This window comes from Stegostoma tigrinum, chromosome 33, assembly GCF_030684315.1.
Source record: "Stegostoma tigrinum isolate sSteTig4 chromosome 33, sSteTig4.hap1, whole genome shotgun sequence".
Taxonomy (NCBI): Eukaryota; Metazoa; Chordata; class Chondrichthyes; order Orectolobiformes; family Stegostomatidae; genus Stegostoma; species Stegostoma tigrinum.
Window position 1 is genome coordinate 28355663 of NC_081386.1, and position 21049 is coordinate 28376711.

At 42.5% G+C, this 21049-nt stretch overlaps 1 protein-coding gene across 1 annotated transcript in view; it reads left to right on the plus strand.

Moving 5' to 3' along the window:
• The window catches only part of LOC125467172 (A-kinase anchor protein 13-like), a 335592-nt gene that overhangs the window by 179729 nt on the left and 134814 nt on the right, over positions 1 to 21049 (plus strand). The window contains exon 10 of the mRNA XM_048562633.2: positions 8468 to 8601. Within this exon, the coding sequence (XP_048418590.2) occupies positions 8468 to 8601 (134 nt within the window). The remainder of the gene's footprint in view (positions 1 to 8467; positions 8602 to 21049) is intronic.

Sequence of the window (21049 nt, forward strand, 5' to 3'; positions counted from 1 at the left end):
AACGTGAGCACACAAATCTAGTCTGACATTCTGGTGTTGGTGGGGGAGGGGTTGTGTGTGTATATGGGGTGGCGGGGGGGTGTATGTGTGGGGTGTTGGGTCGGGAGGTGTCACTTAGCTCAGCTGGTTGGATAGCAGGTTTTTGATGCAAAGTGACAGCTTGGTTTGATTTCACACTTGCTGAGGTTACCATGGAGGTCTGGTCTTTCCAACATTGCCCCTCACCTGAGGTGAGGTGACCCTGTGGTTAAATTTACCCCCAGTCATCTCTCTATAATGAGAGATTAGCCCTCAGGTCCACTGGGACAATGATGACGTTACCTTTACCTAGTACTGAGGAAGTGCAAGATGACACATTAAACCGAAAACTCTTCAGCTCTCTCCTAATTTGGAAAAGAGATGAGAATTCTCTGTAGTTCCAATCCCAATTTTCATACTTCAATCAACGTAGCCTGCACCCTCTATAATTATGTAAATATAATCACATTGCTGTTTGTGGAAGTTTTGTGTTGTGCTGTCACATTTTGTGCATTGTAGCAGAGACCAATGTTCCCTCTAATTTTACCCCTCCCTAATGAGGAATGAACTTTATTGTGTGCACCACTGACAAGGTAACATCCAACTATCCACTAGCAGAAGAAACAAAACATATTTTTAAGAGGGTATCGTAGGTATGGATGATGAAGAAATCATTCCTCTCTAACTCATGACATGGCAATGTGCCAATCATATTTACTGAAATAAAACAGTGAGTGGGAGGGTTGGGAGCTAGGGGTGGTAAATGGGAATGTCAGAATGAGTGGTAGGTTTGGGTGATGGAAGTAACAAGTAAGAGAATTCAGGGAGGAAGCAGTGAGCTTGGATGTTGGGCTGGAGCGGGCAGTTTGGGGTGAGCACAAGGCTAAGGAGATCGAGCAGGATGCTAGAAAGGCAACTGCTGACTTAGTTGCAGTCTCCAGGAAATGGCATAAGTGAATTTTGGCTGTTAATTCCACCTGACTATTCACATCAAGATTTTGGCTCTTGTCAATTAACTCACTGTCCAGAGGGAGTCTGCAGGCTCTTTGTTCATCATCTAGAACAGCAGTAAACCTTATTTAACCATCACAATGGGTTCGGCCATAATAATAAAATCTGTCACATTTGATGGACTGTTGTGCAGACCATACAACATTGGTGATCACATTTTTGGATAATTCATAAGCTATAGTCTGTTTTAGGATACCCAGAGATTAAGTGCCAAATAAATGCATCCCCTTTCTGCCTTTTTCTTTCCAGACAGTATTCAAGTCTTAGTGTTGCAGTGTTTTGCAGTGACAGTGTTCCTTTAACAAGGCTAACAAGTTTGAAGAGACTGTATTTAGTGTATACATAGAAATTAATCTTGATGGGATTCAGCGTTTAAATGTTGTTATGTCAACTGCAGTTAGAGCTCTTAGTAGGGCTGCACCTGGTGATTTAATTCCAGTTTATTGCAAATTATACACCCCTTCCTGGTGTACACAAACACATGGGATAAGAGGACTTTCAATTTAAGCCTGACTAAACATTTTCTGTTTTGACAAGTTTGTAGCTTGAGCTGCCTGATTCATAATTACCACCACAAAAAGCCTAGAACAGAAAGCAAGCCATTACTGAGTGATGAACATACTTGTGCTGCATTGGCTAGACCCAAGCAGGGTGGAGATCAAAATAACAAAACGAATGACCAGTCATCCATCCCGGAAAAACCTCCACTTCTCCATCACCACATCCATATGTTTGTTTTTCGTTTCTAAAGTACAATTCCAACAGTTTTGCCTCCATTAGTTTAAGCAGGATTCCATTCACGCGCTGAACACTACGTGACAAAGTATTTCCTGTTCATATGTTTAAATTCAAATCTCTCCTCTCTTGTGCTTCTCATTTGAAATTGTACAGAAAAACTAAATCTGGAACGGGATGTGTGTGATTAAAAATTTTGTCTCCTGTGGCACTACTTGGTAAGTGAGTTGATATGCTGATCTCGTAGCAAAGATCACAGAAATTAAACTCAATGTTTATGACTTTACCCTACCACTTTACAATCAGTGATATACTTTTAGAAGATGGTTTCTGTCGTGACATGGGGAGCACTGGAGCCCATTTACACGCAGAAAGTGATTATAAGTTCTAACATGACAAGAGCTACAGATTTGCTCTAAAAGACGCTGAGAGATAAATAGTAGCCAGGTCACTGGATGTACTCTCCTGCAAATAATGGCACTGGTCTGAGAGACAGACAGGGCCTTGTTTCAGTGCCTCGTATGCACAATTGTAGCCACACCAGTGCAGCATCGTTGCAGGTCCTACATTTATGCATCATCCAAGATTTTTGTACTGCAGTGTTTGGCATAGACTTGAAACTATAATCTTCTGACTCAGAGACTAGATTGCCAATCTATTGAGTCATGGTCAACTTTGTGTGAAGTTATCTCTTAGTATGTTTGAACCTGAAATGAATGACTGAAGTCCTTTTGATTCTAGAAATCTGCCCTGTGGCTATTTTTCTCACATCGTGTCCAGGGCTTGCATATTTCCCTTCTGAAACAATTTTCTATAATTTCAAGTGGAGCATATCCTTCTGTGATCATTCAAGTGAAACTTATTTTTAAAAATCCTGTCACTTTGTGTGTGCCCACTACAGAATGGAAACAGAGAACATTGGAAACAACAAGTCACACAGTATCTGCAAAGGGAGGAAAAACTGGATTAATGTTGCGGATCAAGTGCCCTGAAGGGATATTGCCCAGCCTGTTGTGTGTCTCCAGCATTTTCTGTTTCAGTCCCAATTTCCATCATTGGGAGTAATTTGCTGCTGTTTCTATTCTTTGACTGTTCTAAACTGAAGCCACTTCATGAAAAGCTTCATTGTAGGCTTGTTGCATGAATGTACAAAGCTATGGCTCTACCATTTGACTCACAACAGGCCATTCAGCCCCACCAGTATTTATACTGCAGCCTGCACTTACCAAGAGATAAGACTATAAGGTGAACTTTATTGTTTTATTTTTCTGGATGTGTACTGTGTTTAGGTTTATTTTCTGTGTTGTAAGATGGCGCCGGACACTGGCGACATTAAACATTAAATGCTTTTCATTGTATTTGTAATAAATGCACATGACAATAAATGAATCAAATCAAATCTTCTGACCTCTAGATTTCTTATCATCGTCCTTAATTTTCTTCATCATCAGGTACATCTAGTGTTTTCTTCAACCATTTTGCTGGGCAAATTCCACTCTTATATTTGATAGATCAGTTTGTTCTGAATCCTCTTTGGAATTCTTGGTGACTATTTTAAATTAATAACTTCTTCAGTCCCAAGAAGAAACATTCTGTCTCTATTCACTGCATCGAAAATGTGAAGACTATTGTTTGGTCATTCTTCAGTCCTTTGTTTACGAGAATAGGAATGCAGCCTAAACAAGAGTGGACATGGACTCACTATGCTGTGGAAGCAGGCCATTCAGCCCATCAAGTCCACACTGAACCTCCAAATAGCATCCAACCCCCAAACCACTCCCCTATCTTAACCCTGTAACGCTGCATTTGTACATCCCTGGACACGTGGGAAATTAAAAACATAGAACATAGAATAGTACAGCACAGTACAGGCCCTTTGGCCCACGATATTGTGTCATCCTATTATCCGACTAAGATCATATTACCCTGCATACCCTACATTATACTATCGTCCAAGTGCCTATCCAAGAGTCGCTTAAATGGTTCTCGTGTATCTGACTCCACTACCACTGTTGGCAGTGCATTCTATGTGCCTACCACTCTGTGTAAAGAATCTACCTTTGACATCTCCCCTATACCTTCTTCTGATCACCTTAAAATAATGCCCCATCATAATAGTCATTTCCGCCCTGGGAAAAAGTCCCTGGGTATCCACTCTATCTATGCCTCATCATCTTGTACATCTCTATCCAGTCACCCCTCATCATTCTTCACTCCAATGAAAAAGCCCTAGCTCCCTTAATCTTTCCTCATAAGACCTGCCCTCCAGTTCAGGCAGCAACTTCCTATAATGCGTTGACCAGAACTGAACGCAATATTCCAAGTGTGGTCTAACCAGAGTTTTATAGAGCTGCAGCATAACCTTGTGGTTCTTAAACTCAGTTCACCTGCCAATGAAAGCAAACACACCATACAACTTCTTTACAACCTTATCAATTTAGGGATCTATGGACCTGCACTCCAAAATACCTGTCATTAGCCCTGTCTTCTGTATACAAATTTGACCTTCCATTTTCTGGATTGAATTCCAACTGCCACTTCTTTGCCCAGCTCTGGATCCTGTCAATGTCCTGTTGCAACCTACAACAGCCCTCCACGACCTTCGTGTCATTGGCAAACTTACTAGCCCACCTTATGCATGGCCAATCCACCTAACTGACACATCTTTAGTCTGCAGAAGGAAACCAGAGCAAACCTGCACAGGCCCAGGAAGAGTATGCAGACTCCACACAGACAGTCACCTAAGGCTACAATTGAACCCAGGTCCCTAGCACTGTGAGGCAGCAGTACTAACCACTGAACCACCATGCTTCACATTCATTCTTTGCTAATTGATGCAAACCTGTTGTATGACTGCATGCATAGTACAGGTGGCAGTGTACGCAGCAAATGGCAGGAAAAAAAAAGGACAAATAGAGGTGGTAATCCCTGTCACCTGCACGTAACATCTCTTAAAATGGCAATGGCGCTCAGAGAATCTTCAGGGGGAATAAAATAGCCAGAAAACAGTAGGTGGACCCCTCATAGTGAAAGAACTACCACAGATAGCTTTAATTTGAAGTATGCTCAGGTAGAGCATCTGAAATAAGCTTTTACTGGTGTCTGTCGTGGACCGACCACCCACCCTCTCGCAGGAAAGTACAGAATGCCTTGGGGAAATGAATACAGCATGAAAGAGTCAGCCTATTTGTGTGTGTCTCTCGTCTGCCTGTGGAAGATTAGTTGTATTGAAAACAATGTTAACTTTACTTACCAGCTTCCAAAGGATTGCCTTTGCCAAAATTTACCATTTTTGCTTATTGGAGCGTGTAAGACAATTATGGAAAACAGTTGCTTTTCAGTCACTACTTAAGTGAATGGTGGCAAATGGAACATCCCGTATTCAGCTTGTGTAAACGTTTGTTTTCTCTTACATTTTTCCACTTTGAACCGTATACTTAAGAGGAAAAACCTATTATATGTTTTTCACCACCTCCAACCCGCCAACAAAATTTGCTTTGGAACTGACATTGAGTACACAATATGTGTCCTAGGATCTGTTATGCTTTAGAAACATTGCTGAATGTTTTTATCTATTTCCAGTTGCCCTTCAGTTATTTTATATAGCTACAACCACTATTTCTGAACTCGCTGAAAATGCTGTGCATTCTCATGTATATGGACTATAATTTTGGGCAATAGTTATCTGTAGGGGAAAGACATAGGTCCTGTATTTAATCAGTAAGAAATTAAATTCAACTGTAGAATTCTTTTAGTGTAATAACTGCACAGTTTTTTTAAAAAATGCATCTCGACTGAGCACTAGTTCTAGGTCAAGATTTTGCGCACTCGTACCAATACTGAGTAACGACATTCGGAAGTCAAAATAACCATACGTGGTCGGTTTTTCTGGTTCTGGTCAGCTTTTCTGAAATGCACAGCTCACCTTTGGCTAGTTTGGACTGTTCACTGTTAAGACCTAACGCTTTGAAGTGTGTTTGAGGAGGGAGCTCACTACCAGGACGCACATCGCCAGTCCATGATATTAACCGAAGGGTGACACTGGACTCAAAATGTTAACTCTTTTTCTCTCTCTCTACATATGAGTCAAGGTTTTTATTTCTAAAAGAAAGTCAGATCTCCGGCTTCAGCATAAATTGTGCTTTTATTCTCAATAATAAAGCTGTGTGGTTGATCGGACCTCGCTGTTGAGGCTCTCCTGCATTTTCAATGCAACATGACCCTTTCCTTCCTACAGGATATATTATTCCAGAAATAGACAGTCAGAAGTAATTGGAATTGGCAGTCTGCTAATTAGAGGATGGCCGAGAGTTGTACTCAGTCAAGTTAAAAGCTGTGAATCAGTGTCACGCTTCCTGTAATATACAGCTGGGCTGGTGCTCTTCCCTGAGGCAGTGAGAGTATTATCCAAGCGAATGGAGTCGCTGCCAGACCTTGGTGGCACTTTTTCCGTGCTTATGTCACTCGGGTTTCCGAACCTTCTCTCATAACTGCCGTAAGTGTACTGTTTCACTGGAATTTGGCTGCAGATTGTCAGTGAAATAATTAGAGAAAGCTGGTGTGGGAAAGGGCTGGGCAGCAGTGAAGTAGCAGTGTCTTTGCCTCACAGGACTCCTTTCTGTTACGTCATGAAGTGCCTTCATTCAGTACAGTCAATGTTTTGCTTACACTTTGCCTGAGACTGTAAAGGAGATTTTAAAAATCCCTTTCATCTGTTTCTAATTGGTTGAAGGAGTTCTTGGTGCTGCCACCAGGAGACTCTCTTACCTTTTGAATAGCGCTTGAATAGTGGGTTCTTTAGGACAGACAGACAGACAGACCCTAGGCTTAATATTTAACAATGTGGAACCGTCCCAATGTTGCATGACATTACAGCTGAGAGTGTACACTGAAGTTCGCCAGTGGAGATTAGAGAAACTGACATGGCGAACAAACCAAGTCTGTTTCTAGATAGTAGGTGAAGACTCGGACTTAGTCTCTTCTTCACAACTGACCTTTTGGGCTCGAGCTGATGTTTCTCTTTGCCTTTGGAAAGTCTTTATCTTCTTGTAATTTGAATTGGTACTGCAGCGATGCAATGGGGGAAAGTTCGCTTTCTAATGCCTTTCAGCCATAGAACACCATGGGACTGTTAATCATACCGAACCACTTGGTCTGTGTGCCTGACATTGAGTGTGCGTGATGAACGTCGAGAGTATTGAAATTGTATTGCAGGAAACAGGTTGAATTTGCTTGCATTGTCTCTTAATTTATTTTCTATATGACGTGAAAGTTTCCAGAAAATTCTAATCTTTCCTATTCAAAGATAAAAGTAATCCTTGGAACAAAGTTGGCTTGGGGCAGGGTGAAGAATGCTTATGAATTGGGTGTAGACCTTGCAATGCGACCTTGTTAACGTGCAAGTTAGTAATTATGTTCTTGACTATAAGGACTTTCTTTTGTATTTAATTCTCCATCCATATCGTGTCTCCAATAAAGCACTGTGGTAGTTGCAAGCAGAATAAATTATATGAACAGATCAAATGTGTTTTACAAAAAAACAGTAAGCATGCAAAACGTCCACATTTAGATCTCTAAATGAAACTGGAACTCATCTTCAGAGGTCTTCCTTTCCCTCCACAGGCAAAGGGTTTTTCAATTGCACAGGAAACATCACCACTCCACTGTTTCTTGCCAGAACTAGGTTTCTCAATTATTCCTTCCATCTTGGTGCAGTTTTAGTTCCAAAAACCCTGGTCTTAGCCTGCTGGACTAATCCATTGGTTGTTTGCAGATTGACCCTTATGTAGGGGATCTTGCCTCAATGCCAGTGCTTTTCTCAATGTCTGTCATCCAAATGAGCTGTTCAGTCCTGGTCGAAAAGATTCGATGACACAACTTAAAAGAGAAGACAGCGTTCTCCCACGTGTCCTTATTTATCTTTCCTTCAATATCATTTAAACAGATTATGTTCCTTTTATCACTTTCCTGTCTGTGGGACTTTGTTGCAAATAAAATACATGTTGTTCCTACATTGCAGCAGTGACTACACTGAATGGTTTTGGAATGCCTTGAAGTTCTGAAAGGTGCAATATAGGGCTTGCATTTATATAGCAGGGAAAACCCCACATGCAGAAATAAGAAAATGAAGCAGACAATTTTTGTTTTAAATGTTGACTGAGGCATAAATATTGCAGAGCAGATTAGGGTAAACTCCTCCGTTCTTGTTCAGAATCGTGCTGTTTTCATCTTTTAAACCCACCTGTGCAGGGTTGGCATCTCATCCACAGACAGCACTGTGACAGCGCAATGCTCCCTTAGTATTGCATTGGAGCATGAGTCTTGATTTTTATGCTCAAACCGTGGTGTAGGACTTAAACCCAGAACCTTGTGGTTCACAGACAACAAACAAACGGTGGCTGAAACTTGCAAACAAAAAATTAAGTTGCATTTGTCGATATTTTAGTTTAGTTTGTCAGTGCATGTTGCAAAACCATGGATCAAAATGTAGGGAATGTCAATTATTCGCCAATTTCCATTGATCCCCCTGAGCCTTCCCCCGTCACTATGGTAGTGAATGGAGCTTTTACCTTTCCCTTCACGTTGTGACATTGGGGGTTTATAGGTTTTCCTGAAAATGTGAAACCCTGCATGTTTATTTGCTTCTCCATTGAAACAGAGACATGAAGACCAATTGTTAAAACTGGCATTTTCTGTTCTTCAGAATATGGCCAGTTGTCCGAGCAACAGTTAGTCGTTGAGTGTACCTCCTCGATGCCTGTGACTGCGGATCCTTTGTGCCATTCAGATGGAGCGGCTAGTGATGAGAGCTCAGAGGCTGCTGACCTGCTCATGAAGGTAGGCTGGAAGTTCCTTTCTCCTCTATCCTTCCTCTGGTTGATGCACCACAGTACTGTGTATTTGAATCATCTCTGACTTCTCAAGGTGCTCTTATGGATCATTCTTAAGTGGGACAAATAAAAATGGTTTTCGGTACTAACATATCTGTTTTCTGGCATCTTGAACATCCTTCATTTTCATCAACCACCTGCCTGGCCCGAAGCTCTGAAATTCTCTCGCTGAATCTCTCTCTTACATATATTACAAAAGATCTCTCCTCCCACCCCGCTCCGACTCTTCTCCCCCTCCCCTCCTCTCCCCCTCCTGTCCCCCTCCTCTCCCCGCTCTCTCTCTTCGTCCTCCCCGCTCTCTCTTCGTCCTCCCCGCTCTCTCTTCGTCCCCGCCATTCTCTCTCTCTGTCCCCCGCTTCTCTCTCCCCGTCACCCGCGTTCCCTCTCTCCCCGTCACCCGCGTTCCCTCTCTCCTCGTCACCCCCCCTCCCTGTCACCCCCCCCCTCTCTCCCTCTCTCTCTCTCTCTCTCTCTCTCTCTCTCTCTCTTCCCCCCCCTCCCCGACACCCCTCCTTCCCTCCCTCTCTCTCTCTTCCCCTCCTTCCCTCCCTCTCTCTCTCTTGCCCCCCTTCCCTCTTGCGCTCTCTCTTGCCCCCCTTCCCTCTCGCTCTCTCTCTTGCCCTCCTTCCCTCTCACTCTCTCTCTGCCCCCCTTCCCTCTCTCTCTCTGCCCCGCCTTCCCTCTCTCTCTCTCTCTCTCTCTCTCTCTCTCTCTCTCTCTCGCTTTCCCCCCCCTTTCACTTTCATAGAGCAGAAAGTAGTGACACTAAGAGCTGTTTTATTTCTTGTTTTTAGGATAATAGCAACTCAATGCAAGAAGGAGAGGTGCAGAATATAACTAGCAATGAATGTGGTCCTGACCTAGTTGCATTTGTATTCGAGGTTCTCTTGGCTCATACTGCTCCATGTCTGTATTTAAAGGTCCACATGGAGACTTGGCACTGGCCGCTCTTAAAGGTGTTTGAGTGCAGTGCTGGGAAAGATTCTTGTGCACCAGAACATGTCTCCTGGCAGTGGGTGTGAGTATTCCCACAGGGACCTTCCGCCGAAGCCGGAACCCCTCCTGTCAATTGACTGTGTAATTGTTTTAGTATCAAAGTCAACGCAACGCCCTTCCCCATGGGAGAGAGTATCCGGCCTGAACTTGGCAGGGAAGTAGAGCATGATTCCTCTGCTGGGTAAATGAGGCTCATCAATCCCAATAACATTATATACTGATTAGTTCTGCAGTGGAGTGAAGGCATACCACTGTTTCATCTGAAGAAAACCTAGCAAATCAAGGATCTGGTTCTGAGTGCAGCTGTCTCCCCAGTCACGTGCATGAGGTCTACCTCAGGAATAGTGAGCTGCAGCTCCCCATGCTGCATGTTTGCAAAAAATTATGGAGTTTCTCTACAATTGCCCTCTGACATGCACACATACTGACACACGTGCACCCTCTCTAACATGTGTACGCTATATCTCTGACACGTATGTGCACCCTCGGGGTGGGGGGGGGGTGCGGGTGGCGGGGGGAGGCATTGTACTTTACCAGGTGAGGTGACAGCCTGCTGTTGACCACATTGATGTATTCTTGTAGCCAGCACACCATAAACTGAAGTGCCTTGATTCGCAATCCCTTTTTATGCATTTTAACTGAAAGATTAAAAAAAAATTAACATGTACAAGCGAGTTTTGAGAAGATTTGTTATTTTAAAAATCGGTTATAAAGTTTGAAAAACTTTATTTTTCTAAATCATGCAATCCTTTCAGTGGAAACCTTGGACATTGTACGGATGCAGTCTCCCTGGCCCTGCCAAGCTTCTCCTATTCTGTAATAGTTATGACTGTGCACTTTAAAAACAATGATACATGTCATTGAAAAGCCCCAACTTGTTTCAGGAGTGGTGCATAAAAGGAGGTAGCACTTCAGTGATCTCTAAAAAATGGCTATGCTTGAGGACATGAGATGCATCATGATGGAAAGTTAAATCACTGACACCACCTTCTGGATTTTTGCATTTAACTGTCATTCCGGTGAGAATAACACAAGTTTCTCCAACCTGTCCTCATAGCTAATGCCTTCTATACCAGGCAATATTTCAGTAAATCTTTTCTGTACACTCTCCAAAGCCACCACATCCTTCTGGTAGTGTGGTGACTAGAATTGAACACAGTATTCCAAATGCGACCTAACTAAGGTTCTATAAAGTTGCAACATTTCCTGCCAATTTTTAAAGCCTTATGCCTTGTTGACTACCTTCTCCACCTTTGTTGCCACTTTCAGTGCCCTGTGTTCCTGTGCACTCAGATCCCTCTGTCTGTCAATACTCCAAAGGGTTCTGCCATTTCCTATGTATTTTCCTATATATATACTGCATATATGTGACATAAAATTCAAAGAATTATGGAGTTAAACCTCTAGGTCCCTCTGTTCTACAACCTACCCATGGCCCTACTGTAAATTATATAAACCCTACCCTTGTTTGTTGTACCAAAATGTAATACCTTGCATTTATCCAGATTGAACTAAATTTGCCACTTCTCAGCCCATTGACTCATTGGTGAAGATTGCTCCGTAATCTTAGAAAACCTCCTTCACTGTCTGCTGTGCCACCAATCCTGGTATTGTCTGCAAATGTACTAACCATGCCTTCTACACTTTCATCCAAATCATTAATATAAATCCAAGCTTTGCGATGTAGCTTGCATTATACAATGCCTTGACAAATTACAACAGGCTGCCGTCTCCAGGCTTTACATCTGTTTACAAAAAAACTAATTTGAATCATTTACACGGTGCTCCGGATGTGATTGTGAAATAACAGAGCATGGTGTGCAGTACTTCACGTGGATCCTCATTAAATGTCCCAAACATGTTTTATCAGGGACAATGGTGTGAATCTGAGAGTTTGTTAGCCAGCTCAAAACCTTAAAATTTTCAGGCAAGTCATATTCGACAGGTGTTTGAGCTCATTTAAGACAGTTATGGCCCACTGCAAGAACTGAAGTGGATTTAAAGGAATTTTCTAAATTTCTCATTTTTGAACAAGTGGAAAGCTTGGTGCCTTTTTGCAATTTGATCGCACAGTACATTTTAACATAGGATATTGTTACATTGTTAGCTAACAGCTTCACAGGAAGACTCCTTTGGCTGAGTCAGAAGGAAATGAAGCAACACTTTTAACTTCAAAATTAATAAATGAATAGAAGGGTTCGATTCAGCCAAATAGGATAAGTAAACTGGAAGCAACCAAATGCAAATCAGCAATACTACAAGTAATCGAGATGCACAATGAGTTTCTTTTATCAAATCAGTAGATGTTTCACCAGTTTATCTCCTCACAATGTTGCATCCAACAGCCGTCTAGATGAATTTCATAGGCTGATGATTGCAAGCATCATAATTACAACCTTTAAATCGAGACCATTTGTGTGTTTTTTTTAATTTTTCATGACTAGCAATGATGAACTCTGCGCCTTTCATGATGAAATTCAAAACCATGAGAGTCTGAGCAGAGTAGATCGAGAGACTCTGTTCCCATTGACTGAAGGATGGAGCATCAGAGGACTCAGAGTGATTGGCAAAACATCAGAGGGTGGCTTTTTCACCCACTGAGTGGTTAGGATCTCGGTGGTGGAAACTGATCAGTCGTAACTTTCAAAAGCAAATTAGAGCATTACCTAAAGATAAAATCATTGATTGAGCCAGAGAAACACAACAGGGCTGTTTGCATCTGAGGAGAGAAAGCCAAATCTAGTGCCATCTCACAAATTGACTTCAGAACCATGAAGTAAGTTATGATGAAGGTTCACTGAAGCTGAAGCGTTAACTCTCCTCTCTCTCCACAGATGCTGCCAGACCTGCTGAGTTTCTCCAGCATTTTCTGTTTCTGTTTCAGCATTCCAGCATCCACAGTTCTTGAATATATTATTATCACGATGAAAGAGAACTGGGGTGAAGAGTAGCAAAGTAGATCTTGTGGGCAGCAGACACATTGGTAGCAGGCCTCCTCCTGTGCTGTAATCATTCTGTAACTCTGTCCTGTGGTTGATGTAGGACTGAGTAAGCATGGCAATTGAGAGATTGCTGAGGGCAGGTTTCATAGCCAGCAACAAGGAGTTACCTCAACACTGATCTCAGAAATAGGAAACCAATAAAAATTCAATGGGACGTGATCACTGAATTGATAGAACAAAATCTGACACAATGATAAAGATAATTTGAAAGGCATTTTCACTGAGTGTAATGTTGATAAATGTTTGAAATCCAAACACATTTTTAGTACATGATAATAAAATGTGAGGCTGGATGAACACAGCAGGCCAAGCAGCATCTCAGGAGCACAAAAGCTGACGTTTCGGGCCTAGACCCTTCATCAGAGAGGGGGATGGGGGGAGGGAACTGGAATAAATAGGGAGAGAGGGGGAGGCGGACCGAAGATGGAGAGTAAAGAAGATAGGTGGAGAGGGTGTAGGTGGGGAGGTAGGGAGGGGATAGGTCAGTCCAGGGAAGACGGACAGGTCAAGGAGGTGGGATGAGGTTAGTAGGTAGCTGGGGGTGCGGCTTGGGGTGGGAGGAAGGGATGGGTGAGAGGAAGAACCGGTTAGGGAGGCAGAGACAGGTTGGACTGGTTTTGGGATGCAGTGGGTGGGGGGGAAGAGCTGGGCTGGTTGTGTGGTGCAGTGGGGGGAGGGGATGAACTGGGCTGGTTTAGGGATGCAGTGGGGGAAGGGGAGATTTTGAAACTGGTGAAGTCCACATTGATACCATATGGCTGCAGGGTTCCCAGGCGGAATATGAGTTGCTGTTCCTGCAACCTTCGGGTGGCATCATTGTGGCAGTGCAGGAGGCCCATGATGGACATGTCATCAAGAGAATGGGAGGGGGAGTGGAAATGGTTTGCGACTGGGAGGTGCAGTTGTTTGTTGCGAACTGAGCGGAGGTGCTTGAACACCTCCGCTCAGTTCGCAACAAACAACTGCACCTCCCAGTCGCAAACCATTTCCACTCCCCCTCCCATTCTCTTGATGACATGTCCATCATGGGCCTCCTGCACTGCCACAATGATGCCACCCGAAGGTTGCAGGAACAGCAACTCATATTCCGCCTGGGAACCCTGCAGCCATATGGTATCAATGTGGACTTCACCAGTTTCAAAATCTCCCCTTCCCCCACTGCATCCCTAAACCAGCCCAGTTCATCCCCTCCCCCCACTGCACCACACAACCAGCCCAGCTCTTCCCCCCCACCCACTGCATCCCAAAACCAGTCCAACCTGTCTCTGCCTCCCTAACCGGTTCTTCCTCTCACCCATCCCTTCCTCCCACCCCAAGCCGCACCCCCAGCTACCTACTAACCTCATCCCACCTCCTTGACCTGTCCGTCTTCCCTGGACTGACCTATCCCCTCCCTACCTCCCCACCTACACCCTCTCCACCTATCTTCTTTACTCTCCATCTTCGGTCCGCCTCCCCCTCTCTCCCTATTTATTCCAGTTCCCTCCCCCCATCCCCCTCTCTGATGAAGGGTCTAGGCCCGAAACGTCAGCTTTTGTGCTCCTGAGATGCTGCTTGGCCTGCTGTGTTCATCCAGCCTCACATTTTATTATCTTGGAATCTCCAGCATCTGCAGTTCCCATTATCTCTGATACATTTTTAGTACAGCTGGGTTAGATTGAGCAAGATCTGGAGATTCCTTTAGGAATCGCCAGGATGTTGGTTTTGTGTTGGGTGTAGTTGAAATGTGAATTGAAAGAGGCAATGATAAGCTGGGATACAATGCTGCAATGAATGCTGTTTCAGAGATAGTAGATGCTAGAGAATGTGAGATAACAAGGTGTAGAACTGGATGAACACAGCAGGCCAAGCAGCATCGTAGGAGCAGGAAAGCTGACGTTTCAGGCCTAGACTCTTCTTCAGAAGAAGGGTGATGAAGGGTCTAGGCCCGAAACGTCAGATTTCCTGCTCCTAAGATGCTGCTTGGCCAGCTGTGTTCATACAGCTCCACTCTTTGCTACAATGAATGCTTCTGGTTTGGTTTCTCGTGATACTATCTGGTTGACATTTCCAGGATGAGGAGGAGCAGTTTTGCATAAGGAGCAGCTTCTTGTGCCTATTTCGTAAATGGCCCAGGCAGATCCTCATCGGTCAGCTGGGGAATTAATTTCTTTCATTAGCTGCTGATACAGGACTTGAGAGTTCCATGTTCTGGGCTGTGATTTTGCAGATGTTTTATTATTGAGAAATTACTCAGCAAAGGTCAGGGGCAGCTGACGGCTTGGTGTTTGCTCTGCTTCATGTTTGTTTTGTTCGCTTCATGGACGTAATTCAGTAACTGAATCGGTACCTGACATACAGCTCAGATTCAATTCATGATCCAGCAACTGAAAGTCAATGGTAAGAATTCTAAACTATTAATAGTGCGGTTGAAATTGGAATGCTCATTCAGTGAATCGTTGCTGTGCTGAAGAGCTGGAGGCCAGTATTTAACTAAATGCACATTTTGACCAATGTGTTCAAGGCCAGCTGCCTGTTTTCGGGAGTTTTTCAAAGTGTTCAAAGTCCATCAACTGCTAACTGTGGTACACTGAGTAAAATTTGAATGCAGTTCAAACAAGCATTTGTTCTCATGAACAAATACAGGAATTTAAACAGATTTTATAGAAGGAATATGGTTTTGGGTTGCATGTTTCCAGTCTATGACCTGCAAAGTTGGAGCTGCTCACTTTCAAATTGCCCCACCTTATGCTGTCTGACTTTTATCTGGATTTGAAGATTTTTGAAAGGTCTTTTCGATGGCCTCGTTAATTGTCTTGATTTTAATGATTTATCCTGAATGTGAATACGAGCACAGATTTAGACTTTTATGTGCTTACATGGCCTCGGGTTGTGTTTAAATGGGTCATGGAGGCAAAAGAGAGGAATCCTCATATATATATAAGTAAATAGAAAAATTAATCTTGGAATGTTGCCAGCTTAATTAACAATTGCTTCATTTCAGCTGCAACTCCTTATTGCTTACAGACCTGTTTACAAACTGAAATTCAAGTAACAGTTCATTTTCAAATGAAAGTCAAATACTACTGATGCAGGAGAGCTAAAATAGAACAGAAAGTGCTGGAAGAACTAAGCAAGTCTGGCAGTATCCACGGAGAGGCAAACAAAGTTAATGTTTCAAATTTGGTGTGAATATTTCAGCTTCCATATTGGATTCAGTGTTAACTCAATTTCTCTCCCCACAGATGCGGCCAAACCTGTTGAGTTTCTCCAGCTCATTCTGTTCTTTTTAGGATCTCCAACTTCTGCAGTATTGCCTGGATTATGTTAGCATTGAGAATGGTTGAACAGAGTCTGTAAATTACACGGGGGAAGTGAGATGACGTGTAAACCTTCAGGCATCCCAGCTGTAAGTACTTTTGATAGCTGGGTCTTCTATTTGTTAGTTAAATGGCAACACTTGTAAAGTGCTGCTGGCTCAAGCCAGACTGGGGCAAATGTAACCTGGGGCATCACCTACTGCATTATAGTCACCACAGTACATGCTAACCTCCTCATTATCCTTATGTTTCTCACGTGTTCTGTTCACACCCTACTTATGTGCAGGCCAATTCACAGTTGATTGAGCTAAATGGAGTGCTACACATGAGTGAAGGATGGTTATGTAGTGGCTAACCTGCAGACTAGGCCTTACAACTGGAGTGCAACACACAGGCTACACATCTTAAATGTATATCTTAGTACGCATGGACAAAGTGTCAGGATAATGCACAGGGATATAACGTGTCTGACGTTGAATATAACATGATGTGTCTAGGGGGTGAGATGCAAATTTTACCATGTTGCTTCAAAAATAATGTGTTGGGTAAAATTTATATGCGGAGGTGCAAGTTAATGTGTTGAAAGTTTGCAACAACTAGCAAAAGCTCAAACCTTTTCCTGATTCCTGAGTTGTATTCAATTTGAGCTTTTAAATTCATATGGAGTTTATATGCTTTGGTGACTTTGCTCTTGACTACATGTCCCCTATGCATTGTACTGTATAATTCCAATATATAACAGAATAATAATTTTTAAAGATGGGGAAAGGTCAGTATGCCCTACATTTGATCTGAACACCACCTTTTCACAGAGTCCCCAGTTCCTACTGTCTCCGAAAATACCTCTCGTTGTGTATTGGGCCTATTTATACAGATGGCTTAGTTCCCCTTCCATGGTGACTTCCTACGCATGTGTCAGCCTTTGGGGGAAAAGGTTCTGCGTGAGCGCTGTCTCTCGCTTCACTCTCTTTCTGTCTCTCCCTTTACCCCCATTTCTTTCTCTCTCTCTCTCTCTCTCTCTCTCTCTCTCTCTCTCTGTCCCCCACCACCACTGCCATTCCTTGTGATTTCCATATTTCTAAATTGTGTTCTCTGACAATGTGCAGTCGAAGTCAGCTTAGCACATAGACTGCAGTTTGTTCCTTATGTTAGTTCTGTTCCTCTTTTTTTTGCTCTTACAGTTAAAAATAAATTTACCAATGCCACTAATTTCGAATAATAGTTAGAGTAGTTTGAGGATTTGAAGTTTGTTTTAAAAAAAACCCTTTTGAGTTTGTGAGTATGCAACTGTTTGTTGAAAACAAAAGCCTCATGTTCATTAAACCACCCCTTTAAAGTGGTAATGTCAGCTGTGCAGATTGGTCCCAGCAGATGCAGTCTTTAAACAGTGAGCTTATTCTTTGCAGACTTCAGTTAGTGTGTTAACCATTTTGGTTCAGTGTCTTCAATCTTTTTGAAAATTAGGATCAGATTGTGATGGTGCCAGGAATTGGTGGGCTGTGTGCCAACAATTAACCAGTTTTGGTTTTGTTCCCAAGATTAATGTGGGACTCTGTGACTCCCTTAATGGAATGGTAAGATACATAGCCAGGGTAGAATACATGTCTGTAAAAATCAAACTGATGTTAAATAATGTATGTACATTTTATCCAGTTGTCTGCAGACACGATTACAGCTGGCCCTTGATTAACAAGATGCACATGAAAAGTTGAGCCTAGAGTGAAAACAGTAAGGATTGAGAAACTGGTGAACACCTTAGAGACAGCTTCATATGAAGAGCAAGGGATTCTGTCTCATTCGTAGCGTAAGAGCTCTCTGTTTAAACCATGGAACCTCCAGTGCCTCAAATTTGAAGTTTGTAGGTTTGAGCTGCACCTCCAAGAATTGAGCCATGTCCCATCCTGGCATATTACACCACCCTTCCATTGGGAAGACCTCTCTAACCTACAGTCGTGCTATTAATGGGGAGAGGAACACTGCCAATCAATTTAAATTGCTGCAAGAAACAAAACAATGTAAAGTGGATGTCTGAAGAAATTATTACAGCAGAGATGTTCTAAAACTGGCCTTTCAGTAAGAGGGTGCTGTATTGTGAGATGGGTGAGAGTCCCGCCCAGTTCTAATTCCTCTTCCGAGGTTTGGAAGCGAGGAGCTTGTTATGGTGATACAACTAACCTTTCGGTTGGTGCACCATTGACTTTGATATCAGCAATTAATCTGATTGGTTTATAGCTGGACATTTTATAAAACGTGGGTCAACTTGACTCAGTACCAGTTTGGTTTGAAAAGGAACTGCAATTGTTCCTGGAATTTTGACGAGCATTTCCTGTGTTGAGCAGTATTGTCACCCTGGCTGCATTAGTGATCTCTCTGTGCTCAACGTGGACTCACTCCACACATGTTGCATTTTCTTTTGAAAGTGATTTTTCATGTGACGCACAATTGTTTGAGAGATTGTGAGGAACTACTTAAGTGCTAAGCAATTTGCTTTGACACGATGTTTAGTGTTCCATTTTTGTCACTGTGCCGAAGTAGAAAGGACAGAACAATGAAACTGGTTTGAAGTGTCAAGGTGGAAGTAAGATGAAATTAGGGTAAAGGTTAGACAAACAGAAGCTTTAAAGTCTAGAAAAGAATGATAACTAAATTGAAACATCTTAAATTTTATAGATAAGTAAATTCATTGTTACACAGGTTAGGAGTGTATATATCAAATTAAAATATATTTAAAACAGATAATTATATTCATGAGCTCAAACCTGATATTCTGGATCTCTTCAGCTTTGTGGTAGACATAGGCATGTCCAACTCCTTCACAGTTTTCAGGAGCTAGGTCAGCTTTTCATTTTAGAGATATTGTGAACCATAGTCTGCATGCAGGGGCTGTTCAAATGATAAGTTCAAAAGGCCCTTCTCAATCCTTCCTTTCACCCTGCACCTCCATCTCATGTCGCTTTGCACTTCCACACGCCTCCCACATGTTCCCCATCCCAGGCCATGACACATCCATGTGCGTAGAATGTGTTGACATAACGTAAACAAGCAGCCATTCATTCCTCACTTTTCACTTTCTTTAAAAGGAACTCATTTTTACTTCAAACCAATAAAGTCTCAGTGATCCAAATCCTTTACAGAATCAACAGCAAAAACAGTGAGCACCGGAAACTCCTTAAACCCATGTAAGTAAATACATGTTGCAGTTGAAAGAAGTGATCCAAAACTGTCGATCAAGCACTACTTTCCCTGGGACTCAGCTGTTTGAGCAGACTAATGGATTTCTGAACTCTCAGCCAAGACTGCAAAATTAAGGTTTTTCCTTTTTCACTGAATACTCATTGATCAAAGCAATCTGTGAATTTATCATCAATATTTGTTCCATAAGCTAATGGGAACAATTATTCTTTGTCTACCTGTCATAATCTTCAATATCTCTACTAAATCTCTCTTGAACACCTTTACTTCATGGCGAGCAACCATTGTTTCTCCAACCTAATTTGTAGCTAAAATCTCCAATCCCTGGAATCATTCTATTAAATTTCCACTGCAGCTTTTCAAAGATTCTCGCTTGCTTCCTAATGTATGGCAACTAGAACTGGATGCACTTCTCTACTTGTGAACAACTGAGTACTTTATAAAAGTTCTCCCTATCCTCCCCATGTTTCTGCTCAACCACAATATATATGAAACCCAAGAGCTCATATGCTTTGCTGACTGCCCTCCCAGTATGTCCTGTCACCTTCCCAGATGTATGTACAAACGTGTCCTTTAAGACTGAGCCATAATGTCTGTATTTCCTCCCCCTACTCCTTCTCCCAAAATGGATCACCTCACACTTCTCTACTAAATTCTATCAGCTACTTTTTTGCCACTTTTTTTTCTGTTCGACAGCAACAAGATGGCAGACAGGCTGTTTGCATTATCCTCGCTGTTTGCCCCACCTGCAACTTTGCCACCAGTAAATTTTGCTCCGTGTTTCCATGTGTATATCAAAAGTACTGGTCCTTTGTGGAAACACCATCCTCCTGTCTGAAAAATAATCTTTTGCCAAGACTCCTATTTATTAAAACCAATTGTGTTATCCACTTGAACTCTGACCCTTCTATTCTGGAAGCCACAATTTCAGTAATTTCCATGTGGCACTTAGTCATTTCTTTAAAAGATCCATATGGACCACATCGACAGTCTTTCCTTCGTCAACATTTTCTGTGACTTGCTTTAATTAGTTGAGGCACAATCTGCCTTTTACAGAACTGCAATAAAGGCAAAGTACAGCAGATGCTGGAGGTCTGAACCAAAAGCAAAAACAGAAAGTGCTGATGTTATCAAGGTGTGGAGCTGGATGAACAGCAGCAAGCAAGATTTGAGAAGATTTGTAGCTCAGGTTGAGGTTCTGGATGTGAGGTTGCTCGCTGAGCTGGAAGATTAGTTTTCCGATGTTTCGTCACCATTCTGGGTAACATCATCAGTGAGCCTCCAATGAAGCGCTGGTGTTATGTCCCACTTCTATTTATCTGTTTAGGTTTCCTTGGGTTGGTGATAACAAACGAACAAACAAAGATGTTATCACCAACCCAAGGAAACCTAAACAGATAAATAGAAAGCGGGGCATAACGCCAGCGCTTCATCGGAGGCTCACTGATGATGTTACCCAGAATGGTGACGAAACGTCGGAAAACTAACCTTCCAGCTCAGCGAGCAAACTCACATCCAGAACAACAGCAAGCCTGGCAGCACCAGAGGAGCAGGAAAGCTGACGTTTCGGGCTGAAGTTGTCTTCTTCCAAAGATAATTCCTATTGGACTCAAAACATTAACTCTGTTTTTGTCTCCATGAATGTCACTAAACTGGCTGAGTTACTCCAGCACACCCACGCTTTTTATTTTAAAAATTTATCTTGATTAACTCAGAACCCTACACAAGCTTCTGCTGAATTGTTGTTCCCTCATTATGCATGACCTTAGCCTCCATTGATGTTAACCTAACTGACATACAGTTCCTAGGACTGTCAGTGCACTCTTTCTTGAATAAGTGTTACAGTGGTAATCTTAACAGAAGTTTGTATTCACTGTATGTTCAGATCCCTCCAGAGGGAATGGCA